This window comes from Primulina eburnea, chromosome 13 (genome assembly GCF_022965805.1).
Source record: "Primulina eburnea isolate SZY01 chromosome 13, ASM2296580v1, whole genome shotgun sequence".
Classification (NCBI taxonomy): Eukaryota; Viridiplantae; Streptophyta; class Magnoliopsida; order Lamiales; family Gesneriaceae; genus Primulina; species Primulina eburnea.
The window spans coordinates 34,189,596-34,206,922 of record NC_133113.1 but is presented as its reverse complement, the minus strand read 5'-3'; the positions used below and the strand labels follow the sequence as shown (position 1 = coordinate 34,206,922).

General features: G+C 31.4%; 2 protein-coding genes across 2 annotated transcripts; both read left to right on the top strand.

Annotated features, from left to right (window-relative positions):
* Positions 1–109: 109 nt before the first annotated feature.
* On the top strand, positions 110–6,321 carry LOC140809043 (long chain acyl-CoA synthetase 8-like). Its single transcript, XM_073166505.1, has 12 exons — positions 110–365; positions 1,155–1,704; positions 1,895–1,975; positions 2,166–2,438; positions 2,870–3,001; positions 3,081–3,254; positions 3,382–3,611; positions 3,748–3,865; positions 4,705–4,836; positions 4,923–5,057; positions 5,322–5,528; positions 6,028–6,321. Exons 2-12 carry the CDS (start codon positions 1,195–1,197, stop codon positions 6,190–6,192), a joined length of 2,157 nt encoding a protein of 718 aa, XP_073022606.1. The 5' UTR covers positions 110–365; positions 1,155–1,194; the 3' UTR covers positions 6,193–6,321.
* A 6,816-nt stretch (positions 6,322–13,137) lies between these two features.
* LOC140810607 (uncharacterized) lies at positions 13,138–17,293 on the top strand. Its single transcript, XM_073168458.1, has 3 exons — positions 13,138–13,278; positions 14,375–14,527; positions 16,914–17,293. Exons 2-3 carry the CDS (start codon positions 14,376–14,378, stop codon positions 17,071–17,073), a joined length of 312 nt encoding a protein of 103 aa, XP_073024559.1. The 5' UTR covers positions 13,138–13,278; position 14,375; the 3' UTR covers positions 17,074–17,293.
* The last annotated feature ends 34 nt before the right edge of the window (positions 17,294–17,327 follow it).

The window sequence follows — 17,327 nt, the reverse complement described above, 5'->3', positions numbered from 1 at the left end:
ACGACATAATGAAATGCGTTTGATTTTTTTATTTTTATTTTTATTTTTAAATATTAATGATATTTTTTAAATTTCATGTCTTCTGTATTATTCAGTTCTCACAATATATGCGATTAGCTCCTTCACGTTGTATTCACTGAGGGAAAAAAGTGCCACCCGCCCCGATAGACCGGAGATAGATATAAACACATACATATATCATACATATAATACATATGTATATTGTATTCGAAACCAAACTCTTGGGTAATTGGTATTAATATCATACTCTTGCACACATCAAGTTTCCTAATTTTGCCCGATCCAGCTGCCAGCTTTCGAATTTTTCAGATTAAGAAATCCAAAATCTTCAAAATCCCACTAAGGTATGTTATTGTTTTCATAGATAGTGATTTTTTCTTTTGGTTCTTAATCTATATCCATGTGTATGATCGCGATGTTGATGTTTTTAAATGAAATTTTGTGTGATCAGCTCTTGCATTTTATTTTTCGTTTTTGAATTGAATTGGTCACTGACGGACTTTGAGTGAGTCAGTTATTATTGCTTGCACACATCAAGATCCCTACTTTTTTCCACGATTTTGACGTATGCAAGATTAAAACCGAAAATTGTTTGGAAGTTCTGTTAAATGGACTGTGATAATTGATTCATGGATGATTTGAGTTTCATATCAGCTGCTTTATTGTGAATGTGTTGTATTGGGTGCGTGTTTTCTAGTTTTAATCTTTCTTGTGTCGGGCAAGAGTTCTGTTTTCTCTGTAAATCATATTGTATGTTATCTTTTTCGAAATTCTAGTTTTTGCTCCTCTATCTTTTCCTCATTACAAATCTTTGATCTGCCTGGACCCATCCGTTTGAAAGAAATTGGTTGTTGTAAAAGGTTTGCTTATCCTTCCCATGCAGTAGTTACGGGGATCTCGTCTGAAACACCACGTTTGAGTAGTGCCAAGGAGAGTCTGATCCCATATACGTGTGCTTTGGATTGCTTTATAAGATTATCTGCTGATCGTATTTTGATTTGTAATGATGATATTTTTGCAATTTTCCGTGAACATAATATTAACTAAGGTACACGATGTTTGATTTTCATGTTTCTGATATTTCTCCAAATATGGCTAACCTTTTCAAATGTTTCAATGTCGATCATCGAAAGTTTGTCGCGGTGAAAGAGAAGTATCTTGAACACAAACAAGATGGACGACGTGGGGGGTGGCTTTTCTTTTTCGACATTTAAAGATAATGGTGCATATGGAACTGTTTGTGCTGTCATCGTGGCTGTAGTTATACCTATAATTCTTGCCGTGCTCCTTAGGGGAAAAAGAAAGACGAAGCAGAGAGGTGTTCCGGTTCAAGTTGTTGGTGAGACTGACTTGGTAATGCGTAATGCTAGATCTGCCAAATTGGTCGAGGTTCCTTGGGAAGGGGCTACGACTTTGGCGGCTTTGTTCGAGCAGTCCTGTAAAAAACATTCCCATGAAAAGTTTCTTGGGACAAGAAAAGTAATTGGGAAGGAATTGGAAACAGCTAGCGATGGGAGAAAATTAGAGAAACTTCATTTGGGAGAGTACCAGTGGGAAACTTATGGGCAGGCTTTTACTCGTGCCTGTAACTTTGCATCTGGTCTTCTTCAAATAAGCCATGATGTGGACACTCGTGCTGCAATTTATTCTGAAACCTGCGCAGAGTGGATGATCGCATTTCAGGTAATGTTTAAAGTTATCGTGTAGGTTTCTGAACTTCTGTATTGTTTTTCTTTCTGAGTCTTTTCTGTAACATAACCAGTTTTACTCGCCCTTTCGTAACCTTAGAAATTCTGGTGTATATTTTTGGACTTCTTATTTTTTCCGACTTTTTTCTGTGCGATTACCAATTGTATTTGCTCTTTGGTGTCAGGCATGCTTCCGGCAGAACATCACTGTTGTTACAATTTATGCTTCCTTAGGGGATGACGCCCTAATTCACTCACTTAATGAGGTTGTAATCAATTCCTCACTTCTAAACTTTTTTCCTGTTCAATTTCCGTGTGCATTGTTTTATCTTGTATCTTCACTTTAGTATGCTTTTGGTTTTTGTTGTTTTCCCGGTTGGGTGAAATTTTGTTTTGAAATCGTCTTTGTAAGAACTCCATCAGCGAGTATTACTTACTTTCTCCAATCTTTGCCAGACTCAAGTATCAACTGTGATTTGTGACTCCAAGCAATTGAAGAAGTTGGCAGCAGTAAGATCGAGTTTGAAAACCATTAGCCAGGTTATTTGTATTGATGATGAAGACACGCCAAGTGGTTCCAATGCTTCCCAAGATATTGGAAATTGGAGGGAATTCTCTTTTTCGGAGGTGGAAAAACTTGGAAGCAATAATCCTTCTCGTCCTAGGCTGCCCATTAAGAAAGATATCGCTGTCATCATGTACACAAGTGGCAGTACAGGCCTTCCTAAGGTTTGAATGAAATTGTCGTTATGCTGATGGACATGCATTGAATTCAATTTACTGCTTGATTCACAAATGCAGTACGCTCTTCTTCAATGGAAATCAATTTCTATGGGTTGTAATGCACGTATATAAACAAACCCTTTTAATTGCATCTTCTGGATCGTCATGAAGAGGGATATCTGAAACAAAAAAAATATTTAACCTATTTTCTGAATGAGATGATTTTAAAAGTTGTGCGTAAGAGAAGTTAATATGATGTTAGAAACTCGGTGTGTTGGAGAAAATGTTGAATGATGCTGATTCTGCTTTCTGCCACATTTTGCTCTCAAAAAATGTGATTTTTTTTTTTTCAAAATTTATTTTAACATGAACTCTGATTCACATGCATATGTAATCTTCACAACTCTGATTATTAATGATTCATATTTGTTTTGAAGGGTGTCATGATGTCTCATGGAAACATTGTAGCCACTGCAGCTGCTGTTATGACAGTCATTCCAGGAATTGGTAGCAAAGATGTCTATCTTGCTTACTTGCCTTTAGCTCATGTGTTTGAATTAGCTGCCGAGGTAGCATGTTAATTAAAGTTTTTGTTGTTGCAGTCACTGATGATAATCCTTCTAGCTCTAAGATTTTGTGCTCTTCTAGACTGTGATGTTGACTGCAGGTACCGCAATTGGCTATGGCTCGGCACTGACATTAACAGACACCTCCAACAAAATAAAAAAGGGAACACAGGGAGATGCATCTGTGTTGAAGCCTACATTGATGGCAGCTGTTCCAGCTATTCTAGACCGTGTTAGAGACGGAGTTCTGAAGAAGGTCTTTTGCAAACTGTGTTTTATTCTTCATCAGTATGCTTTGTGTGTGCGTGCGTGTGTATGAGGTTGTAAAAGTCGAGGAGATGAAGTTTTATCTTCTTTAATATGTATCCTTTTCTTTGTGTCAGGTAGATGAGAAGGGAGGTGTTGTGAAAAAACTTTTCAATATTGCGTACAATCGTCGACTGGCAACTATTGAGGGAAGCTTGTTTGGTGCCTGGGGTATAGAAAGTCTCGTTTGGGATATTATTGTTTTTAAGAAGATAAGGTCTATTCTTGGAGGAGAAATTCGACTTATGCTTTGTGGAGGAGCTCCTTTATCTGGGGATGCTCAGAGATTTATCAACATTTGCATGGGGTATTTCTTCTGTAATTTTACTTTACCGAAATAATCGTAGTATCCACTCAATCAGTGCAGCTGTTTCCGCTTAACGATTTGTTTACGTTTTTCAAATTGTCTTTGATATTTTTTTTGGCACCTGGATCTGTTATAGGGCACCTATTGGTCAAGGATATGGCCTAACAGAAACATGTGCGGGAGCTGCCTTTTCAGAGTGGGACGACCCTTCTGTTGGGCGTGTTGGTCCTCCACTTCCTTGTTGCTATGTCAAGGTAAAATTTATGTTGATACCGAATATTATTTGAATTTAAATGTGGGTTTTTCGTTGCTGACGTAAGCAAAGTGAATAATATTTGAGGCATCATCTTTAGCTGTGTTTGGTATGAGAGATAAGGTGGGATATAGGAACGATTTTGTGTCTAAACCTAAGTTTGGTTCGTTTTTTTTTACTTAACTCATTTAATCAAGCCAAAATAAGGACTAATTTGTAGTAAAGGTTGACAATTAAGCTTATCCACCTCTAACCCAAGGACTAAGAATCCATATATTAAATACACCCATTTTATACCAAAAATGCACTTTGCCCGCATAATAATACTACTTTTCGATAAATCCTTATCTTGCAATCTGGCAGCAAATATCGTGGCTGTTCTTCAAAGTCAGTCGACAATATTTTTTGGATGGGGTCATTTGTTCACAGTTACATGTTTCTCTTTGATGTTAGACACTAGAGGTGAAAGATGCGAAGACTAGAATAACACTCTCATTTCTCTACTCTTTACTGATTCAGTAAATCGGACCCTCAAACTAACACTACGTTCTAAATTTATTTTACCATCAAGGCAAATTCATGTGTTACATTCTCTCTCTGCGAGTGACAAAAGATTATAAACCTCCAGTTTTATATGTTTCTGCTTGTTGGACCTGAAAGTTTTAGTTAACTCGAATACTTGGCCTATACATTTCAGTCCTGAGGGCCTATAGCTAACTCCTCATGCTGAAAATTATAAAATGCAAAGGCAATAGAAACTACTAGGTGTAATTTTGAAATGTTCATTTTTTGGAAATCACACAATTTTTTTAACTCTTTTTCTGGTACTTATCTTTGCAGCTCGTGTCTTGGGAAGAAGGTGGTTATACCGTTGTAGATAAGCCAATGCCACGGGGAGAGATTGTTATTGGTGGACACAGCGTGACAGCTGGTTATTTTAACAATGATTCCAAAACTAAAGAGGTGTACAAGGTGCAAACTTGCTTTCGGCGGACATGTTAACTAGGCAACCACTGTACCTCTTTCTAGTTTCTAACTGATGTATTTCTCTCATACAGGTCGATGAGAGAGGCATGCGTTGGTTCTACACCGGTGATATTGGAAGGTTTCACCCTGATGGATGTCTTGAGATTATTGATAGGAAGAAAGATATTGTGAAGCTTCAACATGGAGAATACATTTCTCTTGCAAAGGTAATGTACCAGTTGCACAACCAGTCGTGGAGTAGGTACTAAACTTGGTTGGTCTCTCACCAGATAGACCATTATTTGGGATTTATCTCTCATCTTTGGCTAATTACATGATATCAATGTATTGGGTTTGATCTTCCGTCTTAAAGTTATGATCTAGTATTTGTGCTTTTTGTTAAGAATTGATTAAGTGGATGAGGTACATTAGCATTGATATTTTGTTTGATTTGAGTAGAATTTGACTCATCAAATGCCTGATAATTTCAGGTTGAGGCAGCAGTGTCGTCGAGCTCATATGTTGATAGTATTATGGTCTACGCGGATCCCTTCCACAACTTTTGTGTAGCCCTCGTGGTGCCTTCACCCAAGGCTCTTGAGGGATGGGCCCGTGAATCTGGAATAAAGTACGAGGATTTTCCCGATCTGTGCAAAAAAACTGAAGCGAAGACTGAGGTTCAACAATCAATTTCCAAGGTTTGTTCCTATTTCACTTCCATCGAATATTTACCCTTGTCAACCTCTTGTTTCTATGGCGAATTTGTGATTTTTCTTAAAAGTTTTGCTATGTTGTTGCATAGTGCATAGATACATAATCAGCTCACAGCCTTTTAACACTCTGGAGTGGAACCAATGTACTTATACATACTTTATGTCCATATACTTTTTGAAAGTGCTCACTCATCGTGTTGGGTTCTTGGTCAGATATGGTGATGAGCAGACACAGGAGCAAAATTAATTTTAAAAGAAAAAATTATAGAAGGGAATTAGACGAAGTTATATCTCGATTGTGAACAGAAGTAAAGAACTATGTAAGTTCTTACCAGAAGAAAGGACATAAGAAAAAGATCTTTGAGTAAAGGACAAGTGTTGGTTTCTACATTGTTTTTTAAAAGCGTATCCTTGTCAAATGTTACTGGCACGTCTGTATCCCTGTGACATAGCATTTTACTCATTCCATTTGTATAACTTGCAGGCAGCCAAGGCGGGTAAACTGGAAAAGTTTGAAATTCCAGCAAAGGTTACGCTGTTGCCGGAGCCGTGGACTCCAGAAACTGGCTTGGTTACTGCAGCTCTGAAGTTGAAGAGGGAGTCATTGAAGAACAAATTTAAAGATGAGCTCGAACAGTTGTACAAGTGAAACAAATTCTTGACCATCATGCTTTGACAGCTTTGTTCTTGCTGTGGAGAAATTATGTATTTATATTAACACGTCACCTTGATTTTGAAAATTTAATCTGAACTTTAATATGAAACTCTTGGAACGAAATCCTCTTTTCCCTCTCTATGTGAAATGTCACGAGATTGTACGTTTAATTGAATTGAAATATTTAGATTTACTAGAAAAATACACGTGCGTTGCACGTAAAAATCTAAACTGCTGAAAATATATGTACGAAATTTTGATAATATTTAAATGAATTAAAACATGGTTAATAACATTTATCAAATAAAACAAACTAAGCCATAAAAAATAAAAAATCATATCATAGACGGTATATGAATCAGAGAAATTATCTTATCTACTTGCACACTTTCCAATATGTTTCTTGGTTGATTTTGACAACTCAACAACTCTTTGTCCAGGGGCGGATCCAGAATGATATGTTTGGGGGACCCGGTCTACCTCAATTCCTGAACGTAGAAAAAATTCCAAGAATCCTTGTCTTTCCTTCTGATGTGTCTCCGAACTCGCGTCCCACAATATTTCACTCGTCAGTCGACAATATAGCAGATGTTTTGCAAAAGGTTATTATTTCAAATGGCTTTCTTGTTTGTGTTTGTATTAACCAACTATAAAGGTTTTAAGTTGGGACTTTGTAAAAGCCCGTTATTTAGGTTTTCAAAAAAAAAAAAATTGCAGAACAATGTCAAAAAACAGCGTATAAAAAGAATTAAACATGGACCATATGTGTAAACCTCGAAAGTCTTTAACCATTAGACTAATTATAGATACTTAAAATTTTGATGGGTCAAATAATATATATACTAAATAATAAAATATATCTTACATAGTAAAAAAAATTAAAAAAATTCAGGGGGGCCGTGGCCCCCTCCGGCCCTACAGTGGATCCGTCCCTGTCTTTGTCGTAGTTTGTTATAATATGCATATAACTATTTTGGTATGCTCAGCAAATATCTGATCGTCTATAGCTATAATATTAATAAATTTTCAACAACTATTTCTCAATCACTGTGAGAAAAATTACTTGAAATCTCTTCAAATGACTATATCTTGGAATTGTGTCCTCATTTAATTTGACACAATTCAAGAAAATCATCTTTGATCGTCATTTTTTGGAAGCTTTGCAATAATGATTGCGTGCATCATGTCATGAGGATGATATAGTTTCAATCTCATTTGTTGCGTTTAGAACATAATATTATATTATTCATTGAAACAAAACAAATTTTCTTCTAGCGAGTTTATATTTTGTTTTATAATATTTTATCTTGTAGAACGACATACAAAATTATTTATTGTATTTTAAAAATCTTGAGAATAGATACGAATAATGTAATTAAAATATGCATATGAGATATCATTCTAATATATGTCAAAGTATTTGTTTTATTCAATATCTCATCTAATAATATAACCATTTAGATTTCATGAGTATTTTACGATAGTCAAAATTAATTTGATGAAATATTGTAGAATTTTATTTGAATTTCAATATTTGGCTAAGTGAATTTACTTGACAATGAGTTTTCTATGCTACATCATATATGTTATGAATTAGCTGGTTAGACACTTTGACTAAAAAAAGAGACAAAAACAATCTCGTATCACCTCGAAATATATTGAGATAATATTGGAGGAAATAAAGTGAAACTGGCTCGATGTCTCAATGAAATGCACATAATTCATCTATTATATTGTGTCAACAAAGCTTTAGAATTGTTCTCATACCATTATAAATAGAATGAAAATTATGTACAATTTGTTTTTCAAGTTTTTTTTTTTCTGAATGAAGAGTTTTTTCTTTTTGAAAAACTATTTTATTGAGAAATATTGACATTTATATATCGCACAACCATGAAGTAGCAACATAATCATTATATAACACTTAATGTACACATACAATTCTTCAATTTCTTCTTCAATGTGCTTCGTTGAAATTTAAATCTGAATCATTCTTGATCTTAAAATTTTGCTTTAAATATGATTTAATATATATGTATATGTTTCATGTTACTTAGTTGGACCTAATTTCAAATATCTATAAAAAAATGTGCTTGAATTATATCATACAGAAATTAGGACATATTATGTAGGACTGAGCACTTGTCGTTTTACCAAAAGTTATAGCTAGTAGTAATGGTACAACTCAAATCTTTTAAACCGCGCAACAGCTCAAGCACCACGGTTCGGCCGCTCAACCAAGTAGGGACAATTATTGCACCCAACAATCTTCCTCCTATAATTGCACTCATTGCAATCAATGGGAATCGAACCCGTGACCTTGGCTCTGATACCAATTGTAAGACTGAGCATTTGTCGCTTTACCAAAAACTATAGCTAGTAGTAATTGTGCAACTCAAATCTGTTAAACTGCACAGCAGCTCAAGCATCACGGTTCGACCGCTCTACCAAACAGGGACAATTATCGCACCCAACATAGTAACACACAACATATTTTTTTTATTTAACATGTCTTTTTTTTTCATCCTATGTTTGTCGAAACTTTTTTGTTCAAAATTTGACGCATTTCGTAGACTATATATATGAAAAACCAAGAAATTATATAATTCACAGAAACCATTTATTATTCTCTTCATAGAACAGAAGACCCAAAATACGTGGTTTGATTGGTGTACTCTCATACTTATTTTTATATAAACAACAAGACACATCATATAATATCAGAAAAATCAATTATCGTCAACAATACTAACCAAAACGAATAAAAAAATCATAACACAAACAATCTCGATAAGAAAAAAAATGATAACTCAAAGTTTAAAAATAATTTATTTAGTACAATAACAAAGAAATTGAAGTATATACGAACAATAAAAAGCATAAATCACTCTCAAATTAAATATTAACCCATATTATTTACAATTTGTATAAATTTTCCAATATTTTTTTTAAATAAAGAGAAGACGTCTTATTAATGTCATCGTTTTATAGATATTCATTCAACTTCTTTAAAAAACACAAATGAAAAATGGTGCCTTGAAATCATAATAAAACTATTTAGAAAAGCAGCTGTAAAAATATAATACAAAGTCACACAATTTTTCTTAAACCATAGAAAAATATTAGACTATTGACAAAATATATGTAGCAACAACAAAACATGCGTTAACTTGTGATATAATGAAAATTTAGAATCATGCATAATCATTGAATTAGAACAAAAGAGCATGCCAAAAATCTAATGGATATTATATATTTTAATAATTTATCCATATTTGTCGTTTACCTGAGAACTCTTAGACCTACCAATTTTTGTAGTTCACCTATTATTTTCATAATAAATAATATTACAAAAATAATATAAACAAGAACATAAAAACTCAAATTAAAATGCCTTCTATCAATCTAAGTAAAAAAAAAATTGATTAGATAATATAATAATGTCGTAAAAAATTTAAATATTGATTTATAGACAGAAGTTTGGAAATATATTTGTCCCAATAAATAAAAAATACTATTCCTTGATATTCTGAGACATAAGGTAAAAACGAAGAAATATTTCAATTTTTTAATATTTTCTAACTCACTTTAAACTAAGTAATCTAAGCAAACAGAAAACATGCATTATGTGTTTAAAAAATAACAAAATATCTTAATAATAAAAAATTGAAAAATAACTATTTATGTTGGATATTTGATTTTGTTTTTTCTTTTCTTTGTGCAAACAAACAAATAACAAAAACAATCCAAACACAATTACATGATCAATACAAATGACATATAACAATCAAACATGTTAACGCTAGGGTAAAAAAACTCCTCTCATTGCAAGAACAAAAAATGATCAAATATAGCATATTATTTAATAATATTTATTTAGCAGCATATATAAAAAAATTGACTAAATAACTTAAAAACAGTGTTTGAAATCTATTACAGAAAAATACTTCTCTCAATCGTATATTTCTATTGACACATGATGAGTCTGAAAATATTTTTATTCTAAATGAGAGAAAGAAATTTTGTATGACCTTAATATTTATTAATACTTTATTTTTATTCAATCCGACTCATCTCTTTTGTCTTCCTATTATTATTTGACGGCTATGTATAAATTTAAGTATTTAAAATTAAATTTAAAGTAAATTAAAATAATAGTTAGTTTGATTGAGTTAAATACACTATTAATGATCTTATTAAACTAAAATAAAAAATGACTTAAATAATACCATTAATACGACAAATTGTAATATAAAAAAATAAAGTGATTTTCTGTGAATTTGAAAAAAAAATAAAGTGATTTTGTGTGAATTTGATGTCAATGTAATCACTATTCACATTCATATATAGATATTAGTATAGATTAATATAGATAGATAGATTAATTTAATTTTAATTAAATTTAAATTTTAATTAATTAATTTTAATTTTATGAAAAAGAAAATGAAAAAGAAAACATGTATTCAATTCACATATTTATATTAGTATAGTATAGATATAGATATAGATAGATTTTAATTAATTAATTTTAATTTTATGAAATAGAAAATGAAAAAGAAAATATGTATTAATGATTAATATGAAAATATGTATTAATGATTAATATTAAATGATAATTTTAAATTTTAATTAATTAATTTTAATTTTATGAAATAAAAAATGAAAAAGAAAACATGTATTTTATTCACATATTTATATTAGTATAGTATAGATATAGATATAGATAGATTTTAATTAATTAATTTTTATTTTATGAAATAGAAAATGAAAAAAAAAATATGTATTAATGATTAATATGAAAATATTTATTAATGCTTAATATTAAATGAAAATAAGGATATTTATGTAAATTCACAATTCAATTCATATAATAGTTAGATTAATTTAATTTTAATTAATTTTAAATTTTAATTAATTAATTTTAATTTTATGAAATAGAAAATGAAAAAGAAAACATGTATTCAATTCACATATTTATATTAGTATAGTATAGATATAGATATAGATAGATTTTAATTAATTAATTTTAATTTTATGAAATAGAAAATGAAAAAGAAAATATGTATTAATGATTAATATGAAAATATGTATTAATGATTAATATTAAATGATAATTTTAAATTTTAATTAATTAATTTTAATTTTATGAAATAGAAAATAAAAAAGAAAACATGTATTCAATTCACATATTTATATTAGTATAGTATAGATATAAATATAGATAGATTTTAATTAATTAATTTTAATTTTATGAAATAGAAAATGATATAGATATAGATAGATTTTAATTAATTAATTTTAATTTTATGAAATAGAAAATGAAAAAGAAAATATGTATTAATGATTAATATGAAAATATGTATTAATGATTAATATTAAATGATAATTTTAAATTTTAATTAATTAATTTTAATTTTATGAAATAGAAAATAAAAAGAAAACATGTATTCAATTCACATATTTATATTAGTATAGTATAGATATAAATATAGATAGATTTTAATTAATTAATTATAATTTTATGAAATAGAAAATGAAAAAGAAAATATGTATTAATGATTAATATGAAAATATATATTAATGATTAATATTAAATGAAAGTAAGGATATTTATGTAAATTCACAATTCAATTCATATATTTATATTAGTATAGATAGATATAGATATAGATTAGTATAGATTAATTTTATGAAATAGAAAATGAAAAAGAAAATATGTATTAATGATTAATATGAAAATATGTATTAATGATTAATATTAAATGATAATTTTAAATTTTAATTAATTAATTTTAATTTTATGAAATAGAAAATGAAAAAGAAAACATGTATTTTATTCACATATTTATATTAGTATAGTTAGATATAGATATAGATAGATTTTAATTAATTAATTTTAATTTTATGAAATAGAAAATGAAAAAAAAAATGTATTAATGATTAGTATGAAAATATGTATTAATGCTTAATATTAAATGAAAGTAAGGATATTTATGTAAATTCACAATTCAATTCATATATTTAGATTAGTATAGATTAATTTTATGAAATAGAAAATGAAAAAGAAAACATGTATTTTATTCACATATTTATATTAGTATAGTTAGATATAGATATAGATAGATTTTAATTAATTAATTTTAATTTTATGAAATAGAAAATGAAAAAAAAAATGTATTAATGATTAGTATGAAAATATGTATTAATGCTTAATATTAAATGAAAGTAAGGATATTTATGTAAATTCACAATTCAATTCATATATTTAGATTAGTATAGATATAGATTAAAAAATATATTTGAATTAAATAAATGTATTTAAAGAAATCAATAAATTTTTTGCAATGACTTATCCTAAATCCTAGTGTTATCACGATCTTGCAGTTTCTATGCAGCGGAGGAAAAAATTGGATTCCTCTGTTTTGGTTTCATCAAGTATAAATTAAAATAATTTTATTCTGGTTGAGTCATATAATGACATAATATTAAATTCATTTTTCTTGGGATGCATCTAACTTTTTTAGTAATTTTTCAATTTTATACTATTAATTTTTCCGATCAATTTATATTCAAATGACTACATCGTCACTAAGGAAAACAGACCTTAATGCTAGTTTTCGAAAAATCCAATTACATGTATTTTGGGTTAGTAAAAACTTGTGTGAGACGGTCTCGCGGGTTGTATTTTGTGAAACAAATCTCTTATTTTGGTCATCCATAAATAAATATTACTTTTTATGCTAAGAGTATTATTTTATTGTGAATATCGGTAAGGTTGACCGTCTTACAGATAAAAATTCGTGAGACCGTCTCACAAAAGACCTGTTTTTTTAGGTTATGAATGATTGATATGCACAGTTTACATGTTTTATTATTTTATAATTATAATAATTAATAATTTATATTTACTTATTGAAAAAATAGTGTGATAGAAAACTTTTCTGGGCTTGGTCCATTTTTATGGGCCTCTAATTCTCTACTTGGGCCCTGTATTTTTCTCAATCCTCTCACTTTCATCTCTTACGCTCGCTCCCTCGATTCTCCATTGGAACATCTTGTTAAAAAGCTTCAAGATTTAAGGTACTATTCGGTTCATCGATTTAAAAAGTTTAAACGTATAGAGCACTAAATCTATCAAGAATCTTGTTTTCGAAAAAAGGTTCCTTTTCTGCTGAGATTTCAGATTGGTTTTTTGTTGTGGTGTTTTCATTCATGTCTAGTCCTGGAACTTCATTAGAAATTGAATTTACGTGGGTCATAATATTATTAGCTGATTACCGTGTTTAGTGTGAGATGATGCCCATTTGCTTTTGTCGCGAAGTGTTCTTTTAATTTTATACAAAAAAAATGTGCTTTTAAGCAATTATATCATACAAGAGAGGTCGATTAATGAATTTTCGTACCTGCCTTGGTAATCAATTGCTTAATCCAGTGAAATTTTTTGGTGTGATTGCAGAGGAGTCGTTCTTTTTATTTCTTTTTTGTACTTTTGATTTCTAAATTCTCGATGTTGTCAAATTTTATTTTTCGTGCATTAGTTGATAAACACGATGTAGTCTTTTGAAGCATCGCCATGATTAAACTAGGCTTCCTGTTTAAAAAATATAAGTACGAGGAGAAAATCTTCAATCTCCATACTTGGTGGAATATAAATGAATTTGCTCGAAGCGGGATTGTTATCTTTTCTCAAATGCTGTTTTTTTTAAGAATATTCTCATATGATGTTGCTTTAAGTTGCCAAAAAACATATTTAGGAGAGTGATGACATGTTTGGAATCGCCTAGAACTTCTCCATTGCGTGATGTTGAGCTGAAAGTTAGTTGTGACAATTTGGTTGGTTACAAGGTGATATATCTCTATCTCTATGTCATGAAAGTAGTAAACTTCCATCACCAACTACAGTTTGAACTTTGCACATTGACCATCAGAAAAGTGGTATGTAATTTGCTCTTTTGTAGTATGTGCCGACAGTCCACTGCTAAAGATGGATTTTTGGGATTGATTTAATAATTATTGAAAGTTGGGGTAGACATAAATTTGGCAACTTTGGTTAGATAGTTTTATTTATCTCTCTTACTACATTACAGAATCCCTAAAATGCTTGAACTCCACCGTTCCCATGATAAATCACCTACCCCTTTTTAATGTAATAATATTGCCTGTCATCTATTTACAGAATGAAGGTGCGCTCTTCAGTTAAAAAAATGTGCGAGTTTTGTCGGACAGTGAAACGACGTGGGCGTGTTTATGTTTTGTGCTCTGTGAATCCCAAGCACAAGCAGCGACAAGGAGTGTCAACCTTTGCCTACGAGGGTGTGGTTCCTCCGGTGTAAGTATCTTATGCTATGACTTCTTTCGTTTTTTTACATGAAGGAACATATTTTAAGGTAAAAAAGGTAATGATACAAATACATTAGGTATGTCCAGAAAAGTAAAAGAACATCAACTCCTTCAAATTTCAATTTAACAACTAACCATTAACTTCAAACATACAAAGATTACTCAAAACCTCATTCAACATTGAATAAAAATATGTATTTTGCGAAAGATGTCATTCACCCTCTGAGATTCATTCATAGAAAGCCTGCATCTTTGCCAGGGAAGAAGTACCTCGATAGACCCCTCTGAAAACCTTTAACAGTACTTGATGTGAGCCCATGAGTTTGTTTTTTTCTAGTCATTCTCGAATTTTCGTCTACAGAGGTTTTGCGAAGTGGCAACAGAAAAACAAATGATCAAAACAATAATTATCATCAACACAAAGAATACATTTCTTCTCCACTACATAAGGTTGTCCATCCCTAGTTAGAAACTTCCGATGAGCAAAAAACCATACATAGAATTTATGCTTTGGTATCAAACAGTTCTTCCAAACTAGGGGCTTCCGAGGTCAGTTTAACCTTTACATAAATCATTCTTTCCATCAAACCAACTATTCATCAATGTTATAGAATCATCCAGTTATAGAATAATCCACTGAAACGTGAACCGAGAACCCATCACAAATCAAAACAAGAGTCATTTTGATGTACCCCTCTGTCCCAATTAATTATCCTCCGAAGAAAAACTCGATTTATCCATTTGATCCACGTGGTATCTTTTTTATTATGAATGTTCCAAAATGTCTTTGCAAGTAGAGCATTATCCCACGATCTCAAGTCTCGTAATCCCATAGCACCATTTTCTTTTGAACTGTAAAAGGCGGAACAAGCAATCGGCGGATGTAGGGATGTAAACGAGGTGAGACTGTTTGGCTCGGCTTGTTTAAGGTTTATATGGGCTCAAGCTCGATTTGAGCTTTTATCCTGAGACTCGAGCTCGGCTCGTTTTAAATTATTAAGCAACTGAATAGCTCGGCTCGCTTATCATGTTTAACGAGGCTGGCTCGAGCTCCGCTCATTAAATGAGCTTGTTTTCGAGATCGTTAAACAAGATCATTTTCGAGCTCGTTAAAGAAGCTCGTTTTCGAGCTCGTCGAACATTTTTAGCCAAAAGGTCAACTAAGATATGATAATTTAAGGGGGTAAATTTCTCATTTTATATCATCTCCCTTGTGCCACGCAAATTTCGATGTGGACAATGCAAGTTATTATTGTACACTCAAGGCCCAATAAACTAGTCGAGTTTGAGCTCAACATATACGAGCCAAATATCCTTAAGCTCGAGCTCCATTCAATAAAATTGTCGAGTTCGGCTCGATAAGCCTAATGAATGATATCGAACAAGTTTTTTACCGAGCCAAGTAGCTCGCAAGCGGTTTAGTTCGTTTACATCCTTAGACATATGATTACTTGTCCACATAAATTTCCTACACAGCGAATAGATTTTGTCTATGATTTCAAAGGGGATAGGTATGATCTATAACCAGAAGCACTCAATCCCTTGGATGACAATTCTTATAAGCTCAAGTTTGCCTACAGAAATAAAGTGTTCTTTGGCCTTGATCCAATATATTGTCTACCAGAACGTTGTAATTCAGAGCACACAGTTTTTCCGAGGCTATGGGAATGCCAAGATATCTGAAAGGGAAAACCCCTACTTGAAAGCCCGTTATTTGCAATATTTCATATCTGACCAAATCATCTACACCCGTTAAATAGATGTTTGATTTGGAAGTTGGCTCTCAACCCAGTGGGATGCCTGAACTCATTCGGACACATCGTAATCCTTATTTCACTATCTACATCCTTCCTCGAGAAAAGTACATATCGTCAGCGTAGACCAAATGTGTGATGTTCAGAAGAGCATATTTGGGGTGGTGTTTGAAGTTAGGTTTGCTACCTAGAGAGTTGAGTTTCTTTAACAACCTGCAAACAAGTCATTGCCTCTCTAAGATAATCCCAATGGATAGATCATAAGCTTTCTATAAAACCTCTTTTAAAGTACATCTCTTGTTTGTAGAATTGCTGCGGATTACTCATCCGCAGATATGGTGTAACCTCTAATTATTATAATAAAATTAGTTTACTATAAAAAAAAGTGATACAAGTTTCCACTTTCCTGGTATAGTGAAGAAGCAATTCTTGAGCCCAATGTATATTATCCACAATGAATCGTCCTTGAATGAACACAGCTTGAGAATCATCAATAAGTTGCATCATGATCTCTAATTAAGCATGATCATTGGAAGATCCCTATAACTCTGAACTATATACAATTCAATGACACTTCTCCTGAGCTTGCCCTGCTGAACTTTTTTGTAATATAAACTGCAGGCCCTTGGCAACAGGTAGGAAAGAGGTTGCCTCGGTGGTTGACACAGGACGGAGTGGTCTGCCTACTCTTATATCCCTCAAGAAAGAGGAATTTCCCATGACACCTTGGTGGAGGGTTGGTCTTGTTTCTCGCCTATTCAACCGGGGTGACAATCAATGAAATATATTGTTCATGAAATGTTTTGATACTATGAACTATAATACTAGAGGAAAGCAATGCCATGATATGTATTCCTCGAGTGTTCTTTGTTTTAACATTATGTATCGACTTAAATCACATGTCCTTTTTATCATTCAAGAAAATATGATCAGGCATCACTTTGCATTTTATTTTTTATGTGGTGATATGATGGTTGATGTTCTATATTAACTTTTCCATTTGGGAATCTTTTTGTGATTGGTTTTGTTTTTTGT

What these genes read in the sequence shown, in the direction of transcription:
- LOC140810607 (XM_073168458.1), top strand. Translation starts at nt 14,376, where the DNA reads ATGAAGGTGCGCTCTTCAGTTAAAAAAATGTGCGAGTTTTGTCGGACA. An exon ending in GAGGGTGTGGTTCCTCCGGT is followed by an intron (nt 14,528 to 16,913) that starts GTAAGTATCTTA and finishes TATAAACTGCAG; the next exon opens with GCCCTTGGCAACAGGTAGGA.
- LOC140809043 (XM_073166505.1), top strand. Translation starts at nt 1,195, where the DNA reads ATGGACGACGTGGGGGGTGGCTTTTCTTTTTCGACATTTAAAGATAAT. An exon ending in AGTGGATGATCGCATTTCAG is followed by an intron (nt 1,705 to 1,894) that starts GTAATGTTTAAA and finishes CTTTGGTGTCAG; the next exon opens with GCATGCTTCCGGCAGAACAT. An exon ending in GAGACGGAGTTCTGAAGAAG is followed by an intron (nt 3,255 to 3,381) that starts GTCTTTTGCAAA and finishes TCTTTGTGTCAG; the next exon opens with GTAGATGAGAAGGGAGGTGT.